General features: G+C 45.6%; 1 protein-coding gene across 1 annotated transcript in view; it reads left to right on the top strand.

The window, feature by feature from the left end:
• Window positions 1-8,832, top strand: part of JHY (junctional cadherin complex regulator) — a 75,868-nt gene extending 67,036 nt beyond the window's left edge. The window contains exon 8 of the mRNA XM_073603207.1: window positions 7,864-8,832. Within this exon, the coding sequence (XP_073459308.1) occupies window positions 7,864-8,064 (201 nt within the window). The 3' untranslated portion in view covers window positions 8,065-8,832. The remainder of the gene's footprint in view (window positions 1-7,863) is intronic.
• Window positions 8,833-18,650: the final 9,818 nt, after the last annotated feature.

The following is an 18,650-nucleotide window of genomic DNA, read 5'->3' as shown; positions in this document are numbered from 1 at the left end:
TAAAACTATAATCCTGCCACTTTATAAAACTCTGGTTCGGCCACATCTGGAGTATTCCATCCAGTTCTGGTCACCAGTCCACAGAAGGGATGTGCTGGAGATGAAGAGTCCAGAGAAGGGCAACCAAAATAATAAGCAGACTGGAGGACTTAAATTACGAGGAACGACTACAAGCACTAAATTTATTCTCCCTTGAGAAGAGACGTTTGAGAGGAGATATGATAGTGATATACAAATACCTTAATAGTGATCCCAGCATAGGAAGAAATCTTTTAAGTCTCAGGGCTTGTAAGAGCACACGGGGCCACACAATGAGATTAGGGGAGAAGCAGTTTAACCTTAAGCTGCGCAGGGATATTTTCACTGTTAGGGCAATGAGGATGTGGAACTCTCTTCCACAATTGGTGGCGTCAGTGGGAAGTACTGATATTTTTAAAATACTTTTGGATATGCATCTTAGTGAACACAACATACAGGGATATGGGAAATGATTATCGACATTGACACACGTACGCCTACACAGATTGAACTGGATGGACCATTGTCTTTATTCAACCTTACTATGAAATTATAAACCAAAAGCAAAGGACATATATTAGCAACAGACATGTATGTAAAATAATAATTAACAGTGCAATAAAGTGATATGGTATGTTAATGTTGACAAACCTAAATACCAATTAAAAACAATCCTGTCCTAATGGTACAAGGGTACTGATCAAACCTGCAAGTCATGAGAGGAGTGGTGCAACCCTCTGCTCAGCTGATACAGTGGGGCAAAAAAGGTAAAGTGGTTGTAAACCCTTACATATACCCAGTGAAGTGACTGGCCTCAGGTGATACACAGAGATGAAACAAATCCTCCTACATAAGTTGTACCTGTTTATCTGTAGTCTTCTCTTCTCTACAGCCATTCAGCCAAGTGCTGAATTTATAAAGCTTGTCTGAGATGTCAGAAGAAAGGGGGGATAGAGAGCTGAAGTTACACTTGGCAGAGCTTAGTGAGGAGAGGCCTGAGAGCTGATTGGAGGAAAGAGACACTACCCCTTCACACAGCACACAGGAACAGAGCTGCGGCTGTCACTCTGCTGGAGCTCCCTCCCCTGTCGCCATTTTTCTCTTGGTGTCAGGAAAACTTGTCCTAAGTGATTCATGTTGATAGCAGAGGAACAAAGCAGCAGATAGAAATGACGCTTAGGGGGGGGATTTATCAAAGCTGGTGCACACCAAATCTGGTGCAGCTATGCATAGTAACCAAGCAGCTTATAACTTTAGATTGTTCAGTTTAGGGTTGACAATGAGGCTATGTTCACATTGATTCAACACGGAAGTTGCACAACTTCCGATCCGATTTTATCCTGCGACTTCAGGTCTGATTTCCATACGGCTTCAAAGAATGGGATCCAACTTTGAGAGGATTGAGACTTGTTAGTTGACCAATCAAAACAATTCCTTTGCTTCTTAAATGGATAAAACCTCACGCCAAATTTATCAAACAAAAAAACGGCATGGGCTCCCCCTCAATTCATACCAGGCTCTTTTGAGTCAGGTATGGATCTTGAGTGAAAACCCAAAGCCAAATTTAAAAAAAAAAGGTGTGGGGTCCCCCCAAGACCAGGCCAAACCCTTAGGTCTGGTATGGATTTTATGAAAAAAAAAAAAACTACTTGCCCCCACTAAAAATCCATACCAGACCCTTATCTGAGCATGCAGCCTGGCAGGTCAGGAAGGGGGGGAGACGAGCGAGCGATCCTCCCCGAACCTTACCAGGCCACATGCCCTCAACATGAGAAGGTGGGTGCTTTGGGGAAGGGGGGCTTAGCCCCCCCATAGCACCTTGTCCCCATGTTAATGGGGACAAGGGCCTCTTCCCCACAACCCTGGCTGGTGGTTGTGGGGGTCTGCGGACATAAAGACAAGTTCTTTATTAAAAATGAAGAATGTCCCCGCTGTAGCTCCAATGTTATTCACGATGTCTTCTTATTCCGGTTCCTCCACCGATGTCTTCTTTCTGCTGTTCTGCCACCAATGTCTTCTTCCTCCACCACTGCCGACCCGCTGAAAATAAAAACAATGCTCTTCTTCCGATGTTGGCTCCCGCCTTTGTGTCAGCTCTGGTGTCTGCAGTGGCGTTGCAAGGTGGGGGCGGGGGGTGCGGGCTGCACCCAGGTGACACCTGCCAGAGGGGTGACACCCGTGTATAGCGGAACCGCTGACATCGCCCGCTGCCTTGTGCCTCTCGCTCACTCTGTGTCCCCCTTGGAGTGGACTGAAGCTGCCTCCTCCTCTGTTTACATCCAGTGAGGAGGAGGAGCCCGAGTGACACACACCTCTGTGTGTATATGTCCGCGGCCACGCTGTTCTGAGGTCTGTACACTCTAAGTAGATTAGTAGATGGACATGTGCAGGGGGGGGCGCTATGGGAGGGGAGAGGGGTACTTATACTGATGGGGGGCCTGCACTAAGGGTAATTCTATACTGATGGGGGTCTGCACTAAGAGGGAGTGTCTATATTGATGGGGGGTCTGTACTAAGGGGGTATTCTATACTGATGGGGGGTCTGCACTAAGGGGAGGTTATATACTGATGGGGGTCTGCACTAGGAAGGGGATTCTATACTGATGTGAGGTCTGCACTAAGGGGGGATTCTATACTGATGGGGGTCTGTACTAAGGGGGTATTCTATACTGATGGGGGGTCTGCACTAAGGGGAGGTTATATACTGATGGGGGGTCTGCACTAGGAAGAGGATTCTATACTGATGTGGGGTCTGCACTAAGGGGGGATTCTATACTGATGGGGGTCTGCACTAAGGGGAATGCTATACTGATGGGGGGTCTGCACTAAGGCGGGATTCTATATTGATTGGGGGTCTGCACTAAGGCGGGATTCTATACTGATGAGGGGTCTGCACTAAGGGTGAATTCTATACTGATGGGGGGTCTGCACTAAAGGGGGGTGTCTATACTGATGGGGGTCTGCACTAAGGGGGATTCTATACTGATGGGGGTTGCACTAAGAGGGTGGATTCTACCCTGATGGGGGGGTCTGCACTGAGGTTGGAGGTCTATACTGATGGAGGGGTGTCTGTACTGATGGGGGGGTCTGCGCTGAGGTTGGAGGTCTATACTGATGAGGGGTGTCTGTAGTGATGGGGGGGTCTGCACTGAGGGTGGAGGTCTGTTCTTAGTGAAGGTAATCTATACTGAGGGAGGGGGATCTGTAGTTAGCGGAGGGGGGTCTGTACTGAGGGGGGACTATATTTGGTGGAGGGCGGGGGGGAGGGGGGTGACACCAATTTTTTTCAGCACCGGGTGACACCAACCCTAATGACGCCACTGGGTGTCTGTCAGTTCTTATATAGTTATGGGGCATGGCCATCAGGTGACGTCACCCTGAGACTCTGCCCTCTTGTGACGGGGTGTACAAAGCATGGGGTTCAGAGGATATCCAGGTAGGGTGGTACTTTAGGTATTACAATAAAACAAATATATCGGTAAATCACAATGGTTAATATTACATTTTATTCTTCAACTGGTATGGGACAAGAAAACATTCACCTAATTGCACAGAACAAAATGGCAAATGATTTCAGCTAGGCATAGAGGAATAGAATGAATGACTGGGTAAGGAATAGTTCCGGGTAAGTGTTAAAGCCCAACTCTGGGAAATCTGAAAATTCCTCCTGGCAATGGCACTGCATCTGCACAGCATGGGTTAACTGCTTGTTTAATTCTAGAGGAGAGAAAAGTATTTTACTTTAAAGTGGAGTTCCACCCACTTTTACAACTCTTCAGCATCCCTCACTAAACTGTGCACTGTAAACAAATTGGATATTTTTGTATTTTTTTTCTCAGCACCTACTATATATCTGCTGTATTCATTTTTCACTTCCTTCTCCCTGGCCGTGGCCCATCGCATCATTTCCTGTTTGCAATGCCATCTGGAAAGGGGCGGCTACTTCCTCTGACACTGCCGTTGCTATGGAAACCTGACGTGAAACCTATTACACTGCTTGTGCTGCACTGAGCATGTGCGAGATCTGCAAGGATGAGATCCAGAAAGAAATACAGTCTGGTTTCAGATGCCCACACTTAAGATGGCCACGGCCTGCTGTAAGTTTATTGAATAACAAACTACTGCTATAAACTAACAAAACCGACCTTAGTTTACAGACTAACTTTACTAGAATACATCAAGCTTGTGTATTATAGGGGTATTTTTATTAAAAAACTATAATTTAGGCCGGAACACCACTTTAACTGATCCTATGCTAAACCTGCCAGCAGACAGCGTCCCCCCATGCTCCAGTGGTGGATTCTCACTTAGTCCCCTTTCACACTTATATGACTTGTCCCACAATTTTGTACTGAAAAATCGTATGACAAGTCATTCTCCATGATTTTCAATGACTACCATTCATACTGGCACAACTTTAAGTCGTGCCGACTTCAAAGTAGTCCCTGCACTACTTTGGTCCAACTTCCATGCGAGTTGATGTCTATAGACCTCAATGTTAAACCCTCAAGTAGCATGCAAATCGTACCTGAATAATAAAGACACGATTTCAGTACGACTTTGTAAGCACACACAACAAACCAAGTTTAGCGCTGTCCCCACTATACCTATTCCAACAGTAAACAGTCTGTATGTATATTTCTCGCTTACGGTGTTGCAGCTCTCCCAAAAGTCCACTGGGTGGTAGACATGATTCTGAAAATATATAAAAACAAGAGAGAGCGCATGCCAGCCCTAGTGTGTTATCGTTTAATAGATGAAGATAAGTGTATAAAAAACGAGGGTTGCACAAAAAGCTCCATAATATTGCATAAACAGCTCCATAATAGCCTCCTCTCCTGGTCTGTAGGGATCAGTTAGCTCACAGCAACTAGCAGCGTGGTAAAGTATTCCAGTAAGCACACACCGCCCAAAGCACTCGCACGGACCAGCCGGCGCTGCCTGACGTCACTCGTGGCCAGGGAGGGATTGCACAGTGATGCAGCTGACTCCTCTCGTAAGCTTCATGCAATTGCTAGGACAACAAGTTTTCGGAGGCGTGGCCTCCTTCTTCAGGTCTTACCTGAATAATAAAGACACGATTTCAGTACGACTTTGTAAGCACAAGCTGAGAATGGTTAATGCCAAAGTTGTGTCAAAGTCGTACAAAGTAGTACTGCTCCCAAATCGCGGCACAATCGTGCAAAAACTTGATAAAATCATGGCAAAATCGCGGCCGTAAAATCGCGTGACTTTGAAGTCACACAAGTGTGAAAGGGGCCTTAGTCCCCTTTCACACTTATACGACTTGTCCCACGATTTTGTACTGCAAAGTCGTATGACGAGTCATTCTCCATGATTTTCAATGACTACCATTCATATTGGCATGAGATGATCCGAGATGATCCGCCCCGTGAACATCCGCTTGCTCAGTGGATTGCTCCGTGGATCCCCGCTGAGCAGGCAGATGACAGGTCCATCACTGCACACTGTGCAGCGACGGACCTGTCACAGCGCCACTCTCCCCTATGGGGGATCGGATGATGACAGACCGTAGAGTCCGTCGTCACCTGATCCAATCCGAAAACGGATGGAAAAGTTGGTTTTTCCTCCGTTACACTTTTTCGGATCGGAGCGGGTCGGATGTCAGCGGACATGTCACCGCTGACATCCGACGCTCCATAGAGGTCTATGGAGGGTCCGTTTAGGTCCGCCTAAAAAACTGACAGGCGGACCTGAACGGATCATTCGTCTGAAAGAGGCCTAAGTCGTGCCGACTTCAAAGTAGTCCCTGCACAACTTTGGTCCAACTTCCATGCGAGTTGTACTCTATAGACCTCAATGTTAAACCCTCAAGTAGCATGCAAATCATACATGAATAATATAGACATGATTTCAGTACGACTTTGTAAGCACAAGCTGTAAGCACAAGCCTCACACCATGTAGGTTTTCATTTGTTAATGCCAAAGTTGTGGCAAAGTCGTACAAAGTAGCACTGCTCCCAAATCTACGTAAAATCGCGACCGCGAAATCTCGGTAAAATCACACAACTTTGAAGTCACACAAGTGTATAAGGGTCATCACATGCAGTGCAGGGCTATGCATTGGTCTTGATGACATCAAGAGCTTGGACCACTGGAGTGTGGTAGAGAAAATGCAGTGGGAACCAGTCTAGCAGCGTGGAGGAGCAGAGGATCAGGTAAGGAAATCTTCTTTTTTATGCCCCCTAGACCTAAATAAGTGGTTGAGCCTTGCAGTGCAGCTCCACTTCAAGGAGGAATTGTCTATTTTTTTTGAGTTGGGCTTTAAAGTGGCAGGCTGCACAGTAGTGTAGTGGGTAGCACTTTCGCCTAGCAGCAAAAAGGTTCACTGATTCAAATCCACGACACCATCTGCCTGGAGTTTGCATGTTCTCTGTGTGCCTGCGTGGGTTTCCTCCAGGTACTCCGGTTTCCTCCCACACTCCAAAGACATGTTGGTAGGTTAATTAGTATAAATTGGCCCTAGTATGAATGTGAGTTGGGGACCTTAGATTGTAAGCTCCTTGAGGGTAGGGACTGATGTGAATGCACAATGTATATGTAAAGCGCTGTGTAAATTGACGGCGCTATATAAGTACCTGAAATAAATAAAGTGGTTGTAAACCCTTACATATAAAGTGACTGTGCATCCCTTCAAAGTGCTGAATTTTTAGGCTTGTCTGAGAGATCAGAAAAAAAGGGGGCAGAGAGCTGAAGTTACACTCTGTAGAGCTCAGTGAGGAATGATCTGACAGCTGATTGGATGATTGGAGGGAAGAGACACGACCCCCCATCACACAAGACACAGGAACAGAGCTGAGACTGTCAACTAACTGTAGGTCTGTACACCCCCCCCCCCATCACCATTTTTTTCTTGGTGTCAGGAAAACTTGTCAGAAGTGATTCATGATGATACAGCAGTAAGCAGCAGCAGACAGAAATTACACTAATGCCCCGTACAGACGGTTGGATTTTCCGACAGAAGCCTTTTGTCGAAAATTCCGACCGTGTGAAGGCTCCATCGGACAGTTTCCATCTGAATTTCCGTCGCACAAAATTTGAGATCCGGTTCTCATATTATCCGACAACAAAATCCATTTGCGCAAATTCCGATCGTGTGTACACAATTCCGACGCACAAAGTGCCACGCATGCTCAGAATCAAGCAGAAGAGCAGCACTGGCAATTGAACTTCATTTTTCTCGGCTCATCGTACGTGTTGTACGTCACCGTGTTCTTGACGTTGGGAATTTCCGACAAGATTTGTGTGACCGTGTGTATGCAAGACAAGTTTGAGCCAACATACGTCGGAAAAAAAACATTGATTTTGTTGTTGGAATGTCCAATCGTGTGTACGAGGCATTAGTGCTCTTAATTGAGACAAGTACACACTATAGAGGGATATGCTTTGTGCATATCTTATGTCTGCGGTTTACAATCACTTTAAATAAGTGAAAAACAAGATAGTAAAAAAAAGTTGTCTTATCTGGTTGATGCTGCATACTCATTTTAACAGGAAGGTGCTGAAGGGACACTGCAAACTGCTTGCAAGATCATTCTGGAAAGGTGATAGGAGACTGGCGAAGATTTGGAAAGTTATGTATGTGTTACAGTTGAATTTTGTTAATACTATTTATGGAATTGTTCATTTTTGTCAAATAAAAGGGCTGCTGTAGTTGATTTGAATCTGTTTTGTACAGTCTAGGTGTTTCATTTTTTTGGTTACAAGGGGAGTGAAGCATTGACAAAGCAATCAGCTATGACTTCAAAAAAATGTAAGAGAAGTTGACATTGTTGATTTGGTGTTCTGTAATTCCTATATGTTGTCCCTATTGTCTGTTTCCAGAGCCTGGAATACGCTAGGAGAATTCCACGGCCACAACAATCACCCAAAGCATCCAGCGAGAAGCAGTCTGATGGCGGTATGAGACGAGCGATGAGTTATGATACCCTCCTCCCGCACAACAAACTTCTGGAAGATCTGAAGGCCCGTCATGAACAAGAGAAGGTGGCAGTGGCCGCTCTCGGTGCGCTCCACATTATATGACCGTGCATGTAACAGGTCTTTCACACCCAGGCATTTGTTAGACGTATTAATTGAAGCTTATAGTGTTAGTGTAGTACACAACTGTGTTATCCAACTTCTAGGGAATTTAAATATCTTGCATATTCCTTAGTGTACAACATGACCTGTAAGGCCCATACTGGAGATAAATCAAGGTTGAAGGTCACATGGAATCAAGGCTACTGTTAGGGGGATAAAGGCAATATTGCCATGCCAGGTCCAGGCCCTATTGGATCAGCAAAGGAGAGAACTTTACCACTAGCTATGATGTGGCCAATTCATGGCGAGCCTGTCCACCATGGCCATTTTTGGTATACTGTCTGCCCATCTCTGCTTCCACCCACAGTCCTGCAAACGTTCCAAAACAAAACCTGATGCCCCATCACCAACTCACGAATAACATGAGCGTTCACCTTGGTTGGATATCATGCAATATATTTTGACCTGTGATGTTGGATAACATGCGGTTTATTTTGTCCAGTGGGTGGTGGCCCTCTTAGGTAGGCTACAGGAACCCATGATTTCCAATGGTGGCCCTGTATGCAGTACACAAGGAGAATTCTGTAGAAACTGCTGTAACCCTGCAAAGGAAGGTCTTCGCAAAGGAGGGTGTGTCAGTCCACTCCAACCAATCAGATGTCATTCTACACCTTATTTTTTATGAAGTTATTTCATATTTGACCTCAGCTCACTGTGTTTGACCAGTTGTTGAACTTTCAGGTGCTTGTATTGTATTGTCATCATATTTAAGAATATTTGCTAATTTTGTAATAAAAACGTAAATATAAGCAATGAGTCCAATCTACATTCTGATAGATTCTGAAACGTTCCTGACATTGTTATTCCTATATCAGTAATTTAACTGTTTAGGAGCTTTACCTTCGTTTTAGCGGCGCTTTTCGGCCAGGGGCTGAAAAACAGTTAAAAGCGCCCTGGCAAAGCGGGGCTGCAGTGGCGCTGCCCATTGAATTCTAATGGGCAGGGGCGCTTTTGGAGCAGTGTATACACTGCTCCTAAAGCACCTCAAAGAAGCTGCTTACAGGACTTTTCTTGATGTCCTGCCAGCGCACCGCTCCAATGTGAAAGCATTGGAGTGAAAGGAAAGGCGCTTTGCAGGCGCTATTTTTAGTGCAATAGCGCCTGAAAAGTGCCTTAGTGTGAAAGGGATGGGTGATGTCCCTGTTGAAATGCTAAAATATTTAAAAACAATCTCACATACCCTTTAACATCTTAAAGTCATATTCAATCCTTTTAAATCTGCAGCTCTCATTAGAATAATCCCTGGTGATCCTGCCATGAAGGCCCTTGTTCATGCACTTCCTGTTATAGGGTGGTGGTCACACAGGCTTACAATGGTGACAAGTTGCTGTTTCTATGCACATTACACAGACATGTTTCATCATTAGGAAATCTGCTTCAAGAAATGCCATGAAACCACTGTGAGCAGGTCCAACTTCACCCTGCACGCGGGGGTACTTTTTGCATGGAGCGTGCTCATCAGAGCCCAGGATCAGGCAGAGACTGCGGTCATGCAAAAAATATAACATTAAAAGAGAAATATGGCTTTCTAAAAAAACAAATAATATTATATTCACCTACAGTAGGTATAATCACTATCCGATTGGTGCTGTATCTGTCCCATGCCAGCTCTGTAGGGAGAACGGAGCGATCCAACACCGCTGATCACTCAGTTCTCCCCTCCACTCTGAGCAGAGAGCTGGGACTGTCAGTCTCTGGCTCTCCCCTATGCCCCCCACCATGCTCACTGGAGCACTGGGCTATGGAGGGGGCAGGAGGGGCTGGCTCAGGCTCTCGGCGGATTGTTGAGAAGCTGAGCCAGGTGCCGGTTCAGGATTCTGGGTATGGTCGGAATCTTTTCAGAGCCTGGTCCGGCTCTATGACGTCAGCCGACAAAGGACTTCTCCATAGTATAAGCATAGCCAAAAAAACTTTGGTTATACTTTTCCTTTAAAGCAGTTCCCCAACTTAGGGGTGAGCCTTTACACGCTGTGCAGTAAAAATATAGAGTTCCTCTGAAAAGCGACTTGTTCCATGTCACTACACACTGTAACTTGTATGTTGCATTAGGAGTGACGTTCTAAGCCTGCGCCCACTCCACCAGTCCAGCGTACCTCTGTTACCTCACTCCAAGTGACAGAATGGGGTTCAGCCAAACACCTAACGTAGACCTCATGTGTGCAGTTGTTAACTCTCTCACTTCTGTACCTATTGTATGTGACCAGGCCATAGATCTCCGTAGCGCGGGTTCAGTTTCTAGTTACTACTGGAAACCGATCGCTAAGGAATAAGCCAGACATCGACCCCCTTGCTACCAGAGGATCTGTCACCTTTACCAGGTATCACGCCTAACAACTGGTTGCTTTGTGTCTTGAACTTGTGCTTGGTTACTCTTAGCAACTACACTCTTCTTCCTTGTCTAGCAGAGTTAACCCCATTTGTAGTGGTGTTGCTTCATACCCCTTTGTGTTTTACAGACCTTGGGTCTTTTGATATGCCATAACCCACATGTACCCCTTTAAAAACTTCAGACCAGGCTCAGAACAGTTGCTCCAACTTTACTAAAGAGATTCTAACGTTATAGTCCAATATGAGCAGAATCCAAACTCTAATCCTAACTATAGTTGTGTGGCTGCCCAGGCATACCTCTGCGAGGTGGTAGTATTAATGCTGATATTCTCCATGACTTGGGTGTTATCTGGAACCCCAGTGTCTCAAACGAACTTCAAGGCGCAGCAGTCCCAAAACCACAAGTCAAGCTGAGAGCAGGACCCTGGACCTTAGCCCTCCACCTTTTTATATAACAGGTGGGCTGGCCCGGACCAAAAAGCCCAGGAGCTGAACACACCAGTGGCGGCTGCTGCATTTTTTGGGGGCGTTGCAAACAAACAAATCGCCACCCCCCCATCTTGGTCGGTCTTTCCGTCAGGCAAACCCCCCCCCCGTCGCTCTTTAAACCAAACATCACCCCCCCTTCACTCGCCCGTCTACCCACCAGCCCTGCACTTACCCCATCTGGCTAAGCTTCAGGTTCCCCTTGTGTCTCCTTCTCCTCGGCAGCCAATACGGTTGCTTCTCCTCTCGGCCAATCAGGTCTTAGTACCCGCTTCCTGATTGGCCAGGAGGAGAAGCAGGAAGACAATAGCGATTATTCGCTGTTGTTACACAACTGGGTGGGCTCAGGGCGCAGTGCTCTGATCCCCGAGCCCACCCTTTTTTGAAGCCAATTAGAGCCTCAGGCTCTAATCATGTTCTTCAAAAAAGAAAAAAAAAAACCCTATTGAAATCCATACGTCTGGCACCCTGCATGAAGATTAGGGGCTGGGCGCATGGATTAGGTTGGTGGCGCCCCTGCACCCCTAATGGAGCGGCCGCCACTAGAACACACATAGCTTAACCCTTTCCCCCAGCTTGGGCGAGCCTCTAACTCAATAAGACAGACATATTACAACCTGCCTACACCAACACTGGAGTACATGTAGACATGAAGGGGCTGCAAAGAGGCTGCGGATAATCGGCAGCACTATGAAGGAAAAAAGTCAAAAACAAGGATTTTATTTAAAAAAAAAAAAAAACATGCCCATGGTCTATTATACACTATTCACAGAAAAAATGTTAATAACATCTGGTCAGGGTCTATATCTACTTTAAATCTGGTTTACTCACATACCATAGCTGATCACCTTTAAATGAATGCCCTTTCTATGACCCATCGGTAGAATCACGCTGTGTCCTCTGCCTGACCATTCCGGGGGAGGGTTTTTTCTATACAAACAGGCTCTGAGATGCGGTACAGTATAAAGAGTCATATACTTGATATATAATAACATTTAGCTGGCTGCAGCTGCTGCAGATGTGTTCATGCTTCCATCATACACTGCGCAGGAAAACACATTGGTGAGAAGGACATTGATGAGCCCAGTGACCGAGAACTCCCCATGTGTATTCAGTGCTGGAATTATACATAGGCCCTAAAAAATTGCTGCAAATTCACAGGAATGATTCAAGTGAAATTAAAAATCTTCCATTTCCCTGCAAGTGAAACTTTTATTTAAATATATTCATCACAAGCCCCAAAAGATTTAAAAAAATCACTTTTTGTGCGCCCAACCCAGATATTACCTTGTAAAAGTAGCAGTGACATTATCACTGTGCTGTATGTAGCGCTACCCTCGAAGGAGCCGCTTGAGCATTTTTTGGTCCGTACTCCGCCTCTCAACCCCAAGAATAGTCTCACCCCTCTGACACATCTGGCAGTAGTGTAAGTGCAAGGACCAATAAAACACAGAAGTTGTCTTTACTGCAATATTTCTGTGGAAAAGAGTAACAGACAGTAACAGTATACTTTCAAGTAATTCCTGCTTGACAAAGTGTAACTGTGGTTTGCTGACAGTATCCGAATAGCAAGGCGGACACTGTAACTGCTTAACCACTTTAAGACCGGGCCTATTTTCAAACTTGTTGTTTACAAGTTAAAATCTTTTTTTTTTTTTGCTAGAAAATTACTTAGAACTCCCAAACATTATATATTTTTTTTTTCTAACACCCTAGCTTAGAGAAAAAAATGGTGGTTGTTGCAACACTTTCTGCCACACCGTATTTGCGCAGCGGTCTTACAAGCACACTTTTTTGGGAAAAAATACGCTTATTTAAATAAAAAAATAAGACAACAGTAAAGTTAGCCCAATTTTTATTTATTGTGAAAGATGATGTTACACCGAGTAAATTGATACCAAACATGTTACGCTTCAAAATTGTACCTGCGTGTGGAATGGCGACAACCTTTTATCCTTAAAAATCTCCATATGCAACGTTTAAAATTTTTTACAGGTTGCATGTTTTGAGTTACAGAGGAGGTCCAGAGCTAGAATTATTGCTCTCGCTCTAACAATCGCTGTGATACCTCACATGTGTGGTTTAAACACCGTTTTCATATGCGGAAGTTACTTACGTATGCTTTTGCTTCTGCACGCGAGCTTGGCGGGACTGGGCGCATTAAAAAATGTATTTTTTTTTTTATTTATTTTTCTCCTTATTTTTTATTTTTACACTGTTCTTTAAAAAAAAAAATGTGTCACTTATATTCCTATTACAAGACATCCCTTGTAATAGAAAAAAAGCATGATAGGACCTCTTAAATATGAGATCTGGGGTCAAAAATACCTCAGATCTCATATTTACACTAAAATGCAATAAAAAAAAACAAAAAATAAAAAAAATATTGTTTGAAATAAATAAATAAATAAATGTCCCTTTAAGAGCTATGGGCGGAAGTGATGTTTTGACATCGCTTCCACCCTCCAATGGTATGGAGCCAGGTGGGGGCCATCTTCCCCTCACTCAACTCCATACCACAGAGGGGACTGGGTCCGATCGACTCCGCCGCAGCCGGCGGCTCCGGTAAGAGGCGGAAGGCACCGGAACGCAGGGAATAAAAGTGATCTTCCGGCGAATCCACCACTGAGACCACTTTTATCTGAAAGCGGACCACCTGCTGAAGCTATCTGCTGCCATAGCAACGATATTCCACTTTAAAGTGCCGCCGTATAATAACAGCGGGTGGTCCGTAAGTAGTTAACAGGCTGTTAACAAGACCCAGGTTATAGTGAGTATGGGCAAAAGGGAATTAACTCTGTCTATGTCCTTGTTTCCGGCGGATGGTCAAGTGCCCTCTCACCAATCCTGCAGTCAAGGCCCAAAGGAACGTCCTGGAACAGCCAGGCTCTTCTGTTGACCCGACTGGTCACCTTACACTGGAACGCTTCACACTGTTGGTGCAGGTGTGCCTGGTTATGCACCTGGGATCCCCCTCACTCAGACTGGATGCCTCCAACTGGTCGTGGATACCTGGAACAATGCGGTGTACTGACCTGGAAGGCAACACCTCTCCTCCTGGGTTCAGTCTCTTCTCCTGCCTAGTGGTAACTGAACTCCCTCAGGAAAACAAGATGGAGACAAAATTCCCCCTCAGGGGCTGACAAGCACTTTCTCCCTCAGGGCAGTGGCCAGCTCTACAAGGCCGCGAGAGATGTGGGGGACCTGTCCTTGACCTGGTACATGCTTTTTAGAATATACTCGGAAGGAAACAGGAAAACAGCCATTTACATCTTCACAAGAACCTTTTAGAGGAACCTCCCACCAATTAACATAGGAAGGAAGGTTGTCCTGCCCACAGGCCACCCTTTATAGGGATGTGCCAAGGGGTGAGTCAGGGTTGCCCTTCACCAAAGCGGCGGTGAACAGGTCAGGCATGTCAAGAGTCCCTTGAGGGGTGAGGACATCTTCTTCGGATAGCTTGCTCAACACGTCACAGGTCGGTCTCTTGAAATGGGAAATGACTCTTCGTTTCCTCTGTTCCACTGGCTGTGGCACAGTAGGCTCACTAGCCTCTTCTTCCTGTTTAACTGCTTCTGCCTCCTGCAGGTCAGTTTTTTCCTCTTCTGCTGTGGATCCTTCTTCGTCCACTGTGGAAGAGGGAGACACTTCTGGCCCTCCTACAGACACTGAAGATAAAGGATCACATCTGGGGACAACAGGGGCTAACAGCCACGTCACCAGATCTTTGTTGGTCCCTACAATCAACAAACTTCCTGTAGCCCCTGGCAGCCAAGGACACACAATGGCCAGTGTCTCAAAATTCTGAGGCTTTCCAACCCTCAATGGATCACACGATAACTGGATCCGCAGGTACCCATCACAAGAGTACTCCTCTATTTGACTACACTGGATCTCTACATCTTCCAACTTTTGCAGGGGCATGTACAACAAACACCTCTCGTAAAAGTCTCTGGTCAGCAAAGTTACCTGACCACCCAAATCAAGACTGGCTCTTGTATAAATTCCCTCCACCAAAACAGGCAATACAGGCAGAGGGCCTATCAACTGGGCAGAAGGCTTGGTGGAAGCATCTGGAACAGCAGGTTTGCTTGACTGGACTCGTGCTTTCTTTGGCTTCCGGTGTTGAGAATGCTGTTTCTGGCGATGTTTTGGAGGCCGATAGGCATTCCTCACTGAAGTGGCATAAACTGCAGGTGTCCTCAATTGTTCTCTTGCAGGATCAGTAAAGGTTCTTCTTGAAGACCCAGGCCTTCTCTCCATCTTTGGGTCACCTGTATGCGGTCCATGCCAGCCTTCTGTCCTCCTCAGAGGGCCAGGACATTCTAGCTGGTAGTGACCTACACCTCCACAGTTTAAACAAACGTCCTGAATCATCGACTCTTTTCCAGGTACTGTAGATGAAGCTGGATGCACATTAGGCCCTGTGCCCCCCTCACTGGACAACTCAGTGAATTTTGCTGCCAGCATGTGGATCATTTCCATCATCTGGGATACCTGCGTCTTCAAAGTGGCTATCTCAGACTTGAGATCCGACGATTCTGCTTCTTTGCATAATCTGGGGGTGGCAAGGGTGTCCAATTTTGTGACTGGACTCAACGAGCCGGTTATCCTTTCCATCAGTTGTGACACATTGAGGAACTCAACCTCTGAGGCGCCACCATCTACACTGTACAACAAAATCAGGTGCCTGCTGGAGCCCCTATGAAAGAAAGTATTGTTAGTCCACCGAGTCTTAGCTTCTAGGGATCACTTCTGGGAAGGAGAGGAAATTGGTGCAGGGCTTCAGAAAAGTTCCTTAAGCACTTAGACTCTGGTATCAGCTGATACCAGAGTCTAAGTACTTAAGGAACTTTTCTGTAGCCCTGCAATATCTACACTGGCCACTCTGACCCTGACATCTACTTCTTACTTCTTGTTCTCCAACATGTCCCCCTCCTCCTGCACAATCCAGATCAGATCTGGATACTTCAAAATGCCACCATCTTGTTGGGTTCTTAGTAGAATGGTGATGGGGTCAAATGGCTGGGCACCCCGCAAAACTTGGTGTGCATGGAACACATCCACTTCCCAGGGGTCCAAACCCTTCTTCAAGAGTTGATGCAAAATCTTATCCAGACGTCTCATATAATCTGATCATTTCTCCCCTTTGTTCTGGTAAGTATTCTCAAACCGATACAGGAGGTCGGAGGCCTTTTCAGTGCCCCCAAATACATCCTGCAGAATATTCAGGTAGTCTTGAGCAACACAATCTTTCTTGCTGAGCCTCAGATTGCGGATAGCCTCTGATGCTGGATCCCTTAGACTCTCTGTAATTCTCTGCTTCTTGTGGGTCTCAGGGATATCCCATTCATTCAGCAATCAACCACGCCTTCTGGTCTGGAATCAATGTCTTCACCTCCTGCCTGATCTGTTCTTTAGTCCAGGTATCCCCAGGAAGCTCAATCACTACGATTGACTCTGGGTGAGCGCCTTCTTCATCACAGTACTGGGCCGCAGTGGCGGGGTCCATCTTGGCATTTGTAGGGCTTCTGTCTAGAGGAGTTGATTGCAGGGTAGTGGTATTATCCTGGACGAACCCCCACGTGTAGCGGTACCCCCAAAATAGCTGATTGAGTATATTTGTGTCTGTACTCTGCCTCTCAATCCCAAGAATAGTCTCAGCCCTTCTGGCACACCTGGCAAAAGTGTAAGTGCAAGCACCAATAACACACACACATTATGATAAAAAACAGAAATAGTCTTTACTGCAATATTTCTGTGGAAAACAGACAGTAAAAGTATATTTATAAGTAACTCAACTAGAGAGCAATAACTGAGATCAAGAGCAATATAGCTCAATACTATATTCAGGCTGCTTTCAGGGGATTCCAAACCTGGGAATAACCCCAAGAGCAGGGGGAAAATGCTTTAACAATATAATCATTGATGGCAACTTATATCAGATTGGTTACTTCCACTTAAATTGGCTATATGAATCCAGGCAGAAGGAGAGCAGAAGAACGACCCTCTCATGTGTCAGAACTCTCTCTTCTGTCCCCTGACAATAGCCAACTACAAACACTGTACCCAAATCAATTTAGTGGCTTCACTCCCAAGTCAGACTATCCCACACACTCACTACACACACAGAGCCCTGAGTATGTTTGTGCATGCCAATATGGCATCAGTAACTTCAGTCCCTTGGAAGAAAGATGGGGCCTTGAATCTTAGGCTAACCACTTTAGTCGGTGCACTTAAATTCCTGATTGACAAAGTGTAACTGTGGTATGCTGACAGTATCCGTATAGCAAGACAAACACTGTAACTGCTTAACAGGCTGTTAACAAGACCCAGAGTAGTATGGGCAACAGTGAATTAACTCTGTTTATGCGCAGTGTCCTTGTTTCCGGCAGATGGGCAAGTGCCCTCACACCAGTCCTGCTGTCAAGGCCCAAACGAATGTCCTGGAACAGGCAGGCTCTTCTTATGACCCGACTGGTCACCTCACACTGGAACGCTTCACACTCTCAGTGCAGGTGCGCCTGGGTATGCACCTGGGATCCCCCTCACTCAGACAGTATGCCCCTGACTGGTTGTGGATACCTGGAACAATGCGGTGGACTGACCTGGGTGGCAACACCTCTCCTCCTGGGTCCAGTCTCTTCTCCGGCCTTTTGGTAACTAAACTCCCTCAGGAAAACAAGATGGAGTCCTTTCCTTTCTTTAATCCTGAGGGCAGCTGGTCTGTGTAGTTCTGTGTACATAGAAAGCTATGGGGCCATTTTAGATGGGGACTACATGTCCCAGAATTCCTTGCTGCAATCCAGGTGGCTGTCTATTGGCTCCATCCTCCCTGCTAGTGTGAAAGCAGGGGAGGATGCAGAGTGTGCAGGGGCTGACAAGCACTTTCTCCCCCAGGAGAGCTTGGGTACATGGCGGTAGCCAGCTTGACAAGGCTGCAGGAGATGCGGGGCACACACTACATGTACATGGCTTGTGCAGAAAGCAGAGAAATGGGAGTAACAGAACAGGTCAGGTTCCACCCACCACAGGCTGCATCACTTCTTGTAACATCATGTGATCGTCCAGGAAACTTCATATCCCATTATACACTGCCCTACTGCATCACAGAATAGGGCATGTTTTACTTCTATGGACCACGCCTCCCTCATTGCTGAACAACCTCTTTTTTATATTCACATACTTTCCTACTTCTTCCTTGTTCTAAAGTGGCCATACACCATGCAATATGATAGTACAATCTCCTTTAGATGAAAATATGGGGGGGGGGGGGACTTTAAATGAGGCACAATTAAGTGCCTTCATCCCGGTAATTGGTAAATACAAAAGGGAAGTTGGGACTTTGAATGAAGCGCTTGGGTAGTGGAGATAAAATAGTACCATATTTGAATTGCATTATGAAATGTTTATTGGTTATAATAAATAACAGACAATAAAAAGAGTATTCATTTCATATACAGTGGAAAATATATTGTTTCATATATGTATAAGAAGTGTACACATAGCGTGAACATGGTAAAAAATATATACACGTGGTTTGATGTTGGAAGTAAAAAGGCATAGTATTACTAGCAGACACATGCCTGATACCGATAGGTGCATCTATATGGTTAATGTGCATTTACTAGATAAGGAAGAATTGATATAATTGAAAAAAACAGATGGTATAAATAAGTATAATTCCATATAGGATGTAGCTGGGGCATCAAAAA

Source organism: Aquarana catesbeiana, linkage group LG10 (genome assembly GCF_042186555.1).
Source record: "Aquarana catesbeiana isolate 2022-GZ linkage group LG10, ASM4218655v1, whole genome shotgun sequence".
NCBI lineage: Eukaryota > Metazoa > Chordata > Amphibia > Anura > Ranidae > Aquarana > Aquarana catesbeiana.
This window is presented reverse-complemented; position numbering and strand designations above follow the sequence as displayed.